Genomic DNA, 9,000 nt, shown 5'->3' with positions numbered 1-9,000 from the left:
GTAGTTATCACAACAATTGTAGGGTTCATTTTTGCGGTCTTTTTAAAGTGTCGGCAAAGTAGTGTCGGTAAAGTAGTTTTTCAGAAACTATATAGGAATAGTCAATTTTTTGGGCAATGACTATTTGACGTAAAATCCAAGTTTATAAAAATATTTACATATGTATGAAAACCTCATATAGTTTTCTGCCTAACAACTAATTTCTCATATAGTAAAATCGACCAAAACTATTTTGGGAATGGAATTAATGGTTTGATATATCGTACATATATAGTTGGGTTACAATTTAATGAATAGTAGAGACCATTTGATAAATAGTTGAGTAACTATTTGTCATAAAGTAGTTATATAGTTCATGACTATGCGGGCACGCATTGAAGGAGCAGCGTTTCCAGTGAAAGTTGAGAGATAATTCAACCCCATTGGTTTTAACTATACTCCTCAAGATCGAGAAACAATAGAGCTTTATGACGTTTCGCGTACGCACACTAGCGCACCATTTGGTTTTGCTGGCTGACAAAATTTAACCTCACTTTATTTTCGTGTACGTACACGCAATACATACGCACGTAGAATGCTCTATTGCCACGCTTGAATTCTTTTTTGGTGCGGTATATCCACGCATCGTTCCCTCTTTGAAATGTAATCCTTTCACAAAACATCATGCAGAAAAATGTTTTGTAGAATCAGCCTGTTCGAGGTTTGATTGAACAAAATATTTTATTGAATATAATCAACAAAATGTTTGCATTGAATCAACCCTCAAATTTTGTTGTTTCAAATAGGGGTACTTTGTTGAACCTATTCTAATTTTTTTTGATTAAAATTTGACAGAAATCGCATTCAAATCAGATTTAGAAAAAAAAGTGTGGCTGTCATGCTTTGTTCATATTGACTATTTGTATACAACATTTTAAGTCGTAGGGGCGCTTCCAGTCAAATTTCCATATTGACAAATTGTAAACATTTTTTTAAGTCGCGCCCAGTCAAACTTTAAAAAAAATCGCTCCTTGACTTGCCGACTATCTGCGACAGCTCTCAGGTTGGCTTTCCAGAAAAGTACAAATGACTTTAAACAATTTAAAAGGGCGCTTCTTCATTGAGACAAGAAGTTGCTGGTGCAAGCGCTTTTCTGGTCAAAAATATTTTTTAATTTGTTTTTTTTCCTTAAAAAATAAATAAAATAAAGCAAACAGCTAGGTACAGTCATCCCACACATTCGAAACACCCACATATACGGAACACTTTTGTGGTAATTTCAAGCAAAACAATGTAAAATGTTCTAAGTCAAAAATGTAAACAAATCGGATTATTGAATAAAATACATAAGAATAAACATCCTTTACACATAAAAAATACAACATCCCTCAATACTTCACAAAATTTGTATGGTATTTAATTTTTTGATAAGGGCCATATTCGTTGTTGGTTTGTTGTTGTTTATTACTTCGTGTTAGTCTTCCACCACAAGAGGTCGAATACGTAAATAAACACCATCATTAGGTCAACTGAGTTAGGGCTAACTTGGTTAGGGCTTTGTGTTCTGAGGACCTATATGGAAAATGAAACGGCTGCTGTCAAAAAAGTGTTTTGCACCTTATGTAAACTGTCATTTGAGGGAAAGGGATACACTATTGTTTACAAAAGTTATGTGCCCTTTTGAAATGTTAGGCTCCATTTAGCAATTTTGATTTGCTGCCATAGCTGCTTATAGTGGCTTCCGAAGTATCTACCTAAAGATTACTGCGGATGACGACAAAGATCCTAAAATTATCAAGGTGTTCCGGATTGTGCACCGGAACCAAGGTTCGTCGATCGCCCGAAAAGTTAATTTTAACGTGTGAAGTCGAAATAAGGCTTTCTAGTCAGAAATTTACCAACACATTCAAAGTATGTTTACATGACAGCTGGACGTTTGTTTGCATCAGGTTTCCTATCTCTTTCTAGCAAATTTTTTTTGTCAAGCGACTTCTAGCTGGTTTTTTTGACTGACTGCCCGATATGTCAGCCAACATACTTCGCAGGGCTGTGACAGCTACAGCTCGATCATTGTTTGCATCAGGACACTGTGACGAGGAGTTCGTCATTTTTGAGTTAAATTATATTTTTTTCACTGGGCCTAGAAAGCCTTATGTGATGTGAAAAAGTGAAATGTTGGTTTAGGAGACCTAAAATATAATTTGCATTTAAAAAATAAAAGCTAACAATGTATGTACTGTATGAAACGTATTTTTCTTCAAAAAAAAAAAACAATCCGCTCTTTTTTAACTATTCACTTGAAAAACAAAAGAAAATCATTAGATTTGAATGTGAAATCCATTTAATTTTCATCAGCATTTCATGTGATAATCATGTGCGATGACAAATGAAGCTAACATGATTTTCACTTGGTTTCAATATGTATCATGGTTGAAATTTTCTATGTGATTTGCACATGACATTCACATGCTAAACCGTACACTCAAAAATAAAGTTACCGGTTGAAAGGGTTAAAAGTATCCTTTTAAACGGTACTCGAGGTTTACCCTTTGCAAAAGGGTACATTTTATCCTTTCAAAAGGGTTAAAACTATCCTTTCGATTCTCCTCACTGGCGTTACCCTTTCAAAAGGGTAACTCTCTTTGCAACAAGTACCACTAGCGCCGCCCTGGTTTCTAAATTCGGTACTTAAATCTGTTTGACGTTTTGGATCGTGCTCGTGCGTGGTGCGTGTTTTTTAAGTTTTCCAAGTTTTTCTTAAACTTTTAGAGTTGTTCCTGAAGATTATGGCCACTCCGGTGGACCATGTGCTGCACGATCGAGAGGTCAACTAGTTTCCCGGTACCGAGTCGTTTTGCATCTCGCTGGAATCTTCGTATTCGATCCAACAGATGATCTTATCTGATGGTGAGAGATTTGTTTTTTTTATTTAGATTACCGGGAGTTCCGGATTAAGTTTTTGGGTATTTCCTTTCTGCAGATGAGTTGCGTTGCACGCAAGGTTGCACCCGGTTGTCACGGCTTTATAGAAGACGCATCTTGGAGAAATACGCGAAAATCGAGGTGATCTTCAAAGCCAACGGAACGTCCAGAGTTCGACTCGGTTTGCAACCACGACGTCTAACGGTCGAGTGCAAAAAACTTCCGTTGATTGGCGCTGCTGGAGGTAGCGAAACGGGACCTGCAGAACCAGGGGCAGAACCCGAACCGGAAACGAGCGCAGAATCAGAGCCACCGACCGCCACCGGAGCCCGCTACGGAACTAGGTAAGACATGAATGCTTGTGTGTGTGTGTCGCGTTGATTTATGCAACATTTGGTTTTAACCACTAACTTCCGGCCTCCTTTGTCCATAGAACCGGAAAGCACCTGCTTCGGAACCATCGGCCGAACCAGGACCGCATCCAAGGCCCGAGGTGTCCTCCAAACCGGAACCGGAAAGTACTTCCGAGCCGGGATCATCCTCAGAAAGTACCTCGGAACCAGAAGGCAGAAAATGGAACTCAAGTCCAAGAAGATAAAGCGTGCCACCGGAGGTGAGAGTTTTGCTTGTATTTTTCAAGTGTTTGTTTTCTGAACATCTTCCAGACTCATAAATGCTCATTCTATTTCAGACTCCCGTCCACCAGCGAGCGAGAACCCGAGCCAACATTCGAGCTGGAGCCCAAATCGAAACCCAAAACAATGCCGTCCTCTGTGTCGGAACCCATGGCCGAAATCACGGCCAAACCCAAACCAAAAACCACCAACACACGTGGACGTGGACTCCGCGGCACGACTTCAACGTGATGGACTGCACAGACATCGTGATCGGAACAGCCCGCGAGGAAACTTACCGCGTGTGTGACTACTACACCCGTGATCGGTCCACACCGCGAGGACTTTCTGGAGGACAAGTCGGATCTGACCGCCACCGGAGGGTTCGAGGTGGACGGCACCACGGCGATCGTGTTAGTCGCAAGCTGGCGGCGATTTGATGCACGTGATTTGGGCCAAGGGACAGGAACCATCCAAGTTCACATATGGCGAAGTTCAAAGCGTTTGCCGCTCGATGAAAATACAATTTGAAAGTAGTATCTAATATTACTGTTGACTAATTGTTTATTTAAATAAATAAATTAAATTTATCCTTTATTCAAATAAACTGCATTTTAACACCCTACTTATTAAAAATCCAACAGATGGCGCCACTGGTTCAACAAAATCTGATTGACTCATAGATGTCGCTAGTGAGCGCGCCGCTCCATGACAAGTAACCTTTTAAAGGGTACTAGGCCAGTACCCTTTCGAAGGGTTTCGCCCTCGTACCCTTTCAAAAGGGTGACGACGGGTAAACTTGAAAAAAGGATAGAAAGTACCCTTTTAAGGGTTAATTTGATTTTGAGTGTATGGGGCAGATTCACGTGTGAGACATGTGATATTACTATGTGCCTTTCTTTCAGTGTACTAGGTACACTCAAAAAACCTTTCACTATATCGAGAAATTAAAAGTACAACATGGAGTTAAACTTTCTGTCAAGCTGCTGTGAAGTATTCCATTACAGCTGGGAAAGTTTCACTCCATGTTACCGGCTCACATCTCTCTTTTTAATTTCTCGATAGTCGCATGAAAATTCCGGTGGCAGCCAATTTTTGGTCCAAAACAACGTTTCACATGAGTCATGCAACTTTCACCATGCATTCATGTCAACTCTGCTTGGTTTTCACGCAGCTTACACTCACACAACCGAATGCCACGTGAAATCCATGCCTGAAAATTTGGAGGCGTGGCTTGCAGTCAGCTGGTTTTGTGTTTGCATGAGAATCATGCAACCTCCGCATGGAAACTGGTATGGAAAAAATCTGTACACCTTTTCATGCAATTTTGTGGTGAAAATCCAGTCAAGGTTGCGTGAAATTCCTGTCTGAAAATTTCAGCCCTTGGCGATAGGCACTTAGCAAATTTCCATTCAGTTGAGCCATTATTTTCGTGTCGAACGGATGAAGTGTTGGCGTTCTCCGTTGTTTGAAATTAAAACAGTTCGATTGGCGGATCAAATGTTTGGCAATTGTTGCCGTATTCGGTAAGTGAAATAAATCATTACAGCCAAATATTGGAAAATCAATATTTATTTTTCTGTTTATGTTCTATTTTCAGGTTTTGTTTCCACGACAGGAGGCCCGAATTCAAAGCCCTCCCCAATGGAATCGAACCGAAAATTTTCTACGGGAATGATTGTGTACTGCCTCGGTCATCGCCACAGAAAATTCGTGTGCCAAGTTGGAGCCCGACCGTCGCTTGCTGATATGATCGACGATTTTAAGTGGAAAGAATGCCCAACCCCAGGCCGCGACGGATCATTCTTGGGCGCTGATTTTCGTGACGTCGGTGCTAGGAAGTTGGCGAAAACGTCAGCCGCGTACGGCAGGAGGTTAGGGAACCCCGCGAGCAGCAAGAACGCCGGAACTAAGGACCATGGGTGCGTTTGTGAAATGCCCTTCGGAATTTCCAGACATAAAAAAATAGTGTATTGTATAGAGTGTTTTAATTGAGATGGTGTATTAGTGAATATGAACAGCGATTGTGAAAATAAAATTTTAAAAGAACAACTCAACTTTTTCATTCATTTGAGAACCTAAATAACAATAAAAAGAAGAAGAAAATGCCCCACCCCAACCTCCCACACTGTAAAAGTTAGTAGAAAATCATATGGTATTCACATTCAAATCAGGCATGGGTTGCGTGAATTGGGTCCTAAAATGGAGCTTGGATTGCTGATATTATTTTTTACAGTGATAAAGCTTATTTTTCTGAGTACAATGACCCTTTGTACGACCACAAAGAGTTTAAAATTGATTTTTAAATCAATTTTGAAAAATTATCCTCGCGGTCCTTCTTGACAGAAAAGCTCCTACTTGACAGCTCGTTCCAAGGGGACCATAGTTAATCCATTGAAAAAATGTTGTCTTGTCTATTTTTTTTTGCTTTAAAATGAAAAAAAGTGATTAGAAATGGTTTTTAATCGTGTTTTTTACCGTTGTACATAAAAATTGACATAGGGCTTTAGTACCCAATTGTCTGCAACCTGAACGTGAAATTCTTGTGACGTGGCGTATGATTGTATTGGTACACTTGAAAATTGGTACAGCCTTGCCTCCAGAGGTTCACGTAGATTTGGCATGAACATCCATATGGAAAATAATCACCTGTATTTTCATGCAACATTGTGGTGAACAATATTTTGAGTGTAAGATTAGAGATCCTAAATAGGGAGACTGGACTAGAGATCCTAAATAGGGAGACTGGACGAAGTGAATTTGACGTACCCAAACAGACGCGAGTTTGACGTATCCAAACGAGCATTTGCCTTTACGCCCAGCAAAACTTATCAGTGTTGCCAAGCTCAAAACATACGTTGCCAGATCGATTTAGGAAGCTTAGACCAGTCTCCCTATTTAGGGTCTCTAGTTCACATTAGAGAACTGCTGGGCGTAAAGGCAAATGCTCGTTTGGATACGTCAAACTCGTGTCTGTTTGGGTACGTCAAATTCACTTCGACCAGTCTCCCTATTTAGGATCTCTAGTTGTCATCCACTCAAATCTCCCAAAAGCACACCCCTGCTCTATAAATATACTTTTTGCAATTCCGCTGTGAAACTGTCAACTTTTCCTGTCCTTCTGAAGAAATGAAACGGCCTACTTTTTCCTACCAAAAATAACACTTTTCAAAATAAATGCTGAAAAGTTCTACTTTTCAGCACTGAAATGAGTGCTGAAAAGTTGAACTTTTCAGCACTTGTTTCGAAAATTAAAACTTTTCAACATTTTTTTTATTTAAACGATTTATTGGAAAAATACATGAAAATTTTACATAAAATTTCACTCAATGGGTGTTTTTCGGAATTGCAAAAAAATTGCATGGAACTCGTTGCAAAACTTGATTTTTCAACACTCGTCGTATTTATCCAACTCGGTGAACCTCGTTGGATAAATGTACGACTCGTGCTGAAAAAATCCTCTTTTTGCAACTTGTTGCATAAACTACTATTTCACCACGCAGAAAAATAAGGCATATTTGAATCAACAGAACATTTTGTTGAACCATATGGAATTGAGAAAATCAAGATTTGTTTCAACGCAAAATCGGCGTTGATTATATTCAACAAAAATTTTGTTGAATCAAACCTCGTACCCAGTCACGACGTTCTAGCAGGATTCTAGCAGAGTTCTCACAGAGCTGGATATTCTTACAGTATTCTAGAAAAAATGTTCAACCGTTCTAGCAGGATTCTGGCAGAACCAGCTCTGCTAGAATATTTCGTGACTGGGACAGGCTGATCGTACAAAATATTTTTCAGCATGACCTTACGTCTCTTCATTGCGTAACGTAGTCTGTGAATTGTTAGCCTGTCTCTTATAAAAACTGACAGAATATATTCTGTCAGTTTTTTTGTCAGCGTTGCTTTTCGCGGGTGTTTGTAAACATGCGTTGAGACGAGGTTCAAAATTAGCTTGGTGATTGATTTCCATGATTGGCAATAGTTATTGATTTAATGCAGAAAATATGATTTTTTGTCGCGTTTTTGTCTTTACGATTTGTCTAGCGTTTTCTGATGCACTTTTTGATCCATTTTCGTTGGCTGCCATTGGCGGGGCAGTTGGAGCCGGGTGGTTCAAATATGATTATTTGAAGGAAAATACATATTGCCGCTTTCGTGAGTGTTGCATTGCTCCGTACTTGAAGCACGATGTTTCCGGTAAGTGAGATTACGTGGTTTTGTTAGATGACTTAATTATTAAGCTCAATTGCAAATTTCAGAACTGCAGCGTTTGCTGAGTGCTAACCTTTATGGTCAGCACATTGTGCAAACAGTGCTTTTTAATGCAATCGGTGCCCACTTGAAGAACATCCAATCGTCACGAAAACCACTTGTAATGAGGTAATAAAATAAATAATATTGTTTGAATTATAGATATACAGAGTTTTTAATAGTCTGATTGAATTATTTTTGTTGGTTTCAGTTTCCATGGAACATCGGGTAAGTTGATCATTTTACAAGTTAAATTTATTTAATTTGTATCTTTCTGATTTAGAAGAGTTAGCCAAAAATGTAATACTTTTATTCTAACACAGGTACTGGCAAAAACTTTGTTTCTGACTTCGTTGCTCAGGCCCTCTATCAAAAAGGGATTGAAAGTAACTATGTGCACAAATTCACTGCCGACATAATCATATTCGACGAGCTTGTGATGAACCAAGTATGTAACATACTTCGACAATTTCGTTACGTTTTTTTTTCAATCTGATTACAACATTTCAGTTCTCACTGGCTGCGGGAATAAAGAAAGCCATCAAGGATTGTCCTTACTCTCTATTTATTTTCGATGAAATTGAAAAGTTAAAACCCGGAGTGTTTGATGCTATCGTCAATCTGTTGGATCATCATTCATCACTCAAAGGATACGACTTTTCAAAGGCCATATTCATATTTCTTTCCAACAGTGCAGGTAGTTTGCTCTGTAATTGCTAGTTACTCACGAAAAACTAATATATAATTTTGTTTCAGGCACTGAAATTGCAGTAAAGTTGAAATCAATCACCGATTCGGGCCGCTTTCGAGATGAAACAACCTTGGTGGACTTTGAACGTATTGCTGAGTTGGGTGCTTATAATGTGGTCGGAGGGTTACAAGATAGCAAACTAATCGAATCGCATGTGATCGACCATTTTGTACCATTTTTACCACTGGAACAAAGACATGTTGAACAGTGCATCAAGAAAGAGTTTAACAAAATATGTCACAGAAGCACAAGCGATAAAATCATAAGGTAAAATATTAACATGCACGTATATGTTGAATATTACTCATTCATCTAAATTTTGAAACCATTTTCAGTGATATTATGAAAGCGGCTGTTACATTTGATGAAACTCACGTGTATTCGAATAATGGGTGTAAACGGTTGAGCAAAAAAGTTGAGGCCTATTGTTATATGAACACGTGATAAATAAAAAGAAGTCATGTATTTTGACACAATAAA

At 38.9% G+C, this 9,000-nt stretch overlaps 2 protein-coding genes and 1 long non-coding RNA gene across 4 annotated transcripts; all 3 read left to right on the top strand.

Annotated features, from left to right (window-relative positions):
* Positions 1 to 2,472: 2,472 nt before the first annotated feature.
* Positions 2,473 to 4,439, top strand: LOC119767442. Of its 2 annotated transcripts, XR_005277516.1 has the most exons (5): positions 2,473 to 2,886; positions 2,960 to 3,245; positions 3,335 to 3,514; positions 3,593 to 4,048; positions 4,429 to 4,439. XR_005277516.1 is itself a non-coding variant. In XM_038256057.1 (4 exons), the coding sequence occupies exons 1-4, from the start codon at positions 2,871 to 2,873 to the stop codon at positions 3,765 to 3,767; spliced, it is 657 nt and encodes a 218-aa protein (XP_038111985.1). In that variant the 5' UTR covers positions 2,473 to 2,870; the 3' UTR covers positions 3,768 to 4,072. The 2 variants fall into 2 exon arrangements, 1 of the variants encoding a protein (XP_038111985.1); XM_038256057.1 differs by lacking the exon at positions 4,429 to 4,439 and having other exon boundaries at positions 3,593 to 4,072.
* Positions 4,440 to 4,945: 506 nt separating this feature from the next.
* Positions 4,946 to 5,564, top strand: LOC119767667. The gene is made up of 2 exons (XR_005277637.1): positions 4,946 to 5,041; positions 5,116 to 5,564. It is a non-coding gene; the product is annotated as an uncharacterized LOC119767667 (long non-coding RNA).
* Positions 5,565 to 7,407: 1,843 nt separating this feature from the next.
* Positions 7,408 to 9,000, top strand: LOC6045833 (torsin-like protein). The gene is made up of 7 exons (XM_038257018.1): positions 7,408 to 7,715; positions 7,778 to 7,898; positions 7,981 to 7,997; positions 8,093 to 8,217; positions 8,280 to 8,466; positions 8,526 to 8,787; positions 8,856 to 9,000. The coding sequence occupies exons 1-7, from the start codon at positions 7,523 to 7,525 to the stop codon at positions 8,962 to 8,964; spliced, it is 1,014 nt and encodes a 337-aa protein (XP_038112946.1). The 5' UTR covers positions 7,408 to 7,522; the 3' UTR covers positions 8,965 to 9,000.

The sequence above is a fragment of the Culex quinquefasciatus genome, chromosome 2 (genome assembly GCF_015732765.1).
Source record: "Culex quinquefasciatus strain JHB chromosome 2, VPISU_Cqui_1.0_pri_paternal, whole genome shotgun sequence".
Lineage (NCBI taxonomy): Eukaryota > Metazoa > Arthropoda > Insecta > Diptera > Culicidae > Culex > Culex quinquefasciatus.
The sequence above is the reverse complement of the archived record's forward strand: the minus strand, read 5'-3'. Positions and strand labels throughout refer to the sequence as shown.

Bases quoted from the DNA above. Each gene is read 5' to 3' on its own strand.
- LOC119767442 (XM_038256057.1), top strand. The intron at 3,246-3,334 runs GTAAGACATGAA...CTTTGTCCATAG, and splicing joins GGAGCCCGCTACGGAACTAG to AACCGGAAAGCACCTGCTTC. The intron at 3,515-3,592 runs GTGAGAGTTTTG...ATTCTATTTCAG, and splicing joins GATAAAGCGTGCCACCGGAG to ACTCCCGTCCACCAGCGAGC.
- LOC6045833 (XM_038257018.1), top strand. From the start codon at position 7,523: ATGATTTTTTGTCGCGTTTTTGTCTTTACGATTTGTCTAGCGTTTTCT. The intron at 7,716-7,777 runs GTAAGTGAGATT...TGCAAATTTCAG, and splicing joins CTTGAAGCACGATGTTTCCG to AACTGCAGCGTTTGCTGAGT. The intron at 8,467-8,525 runs GTAGTTTGCTCT...ATTTTGTTTCAG, and splicing joins ATTTCTTTCCAACAGTGCAG to GCACTGAAATTGCAGTAAAG.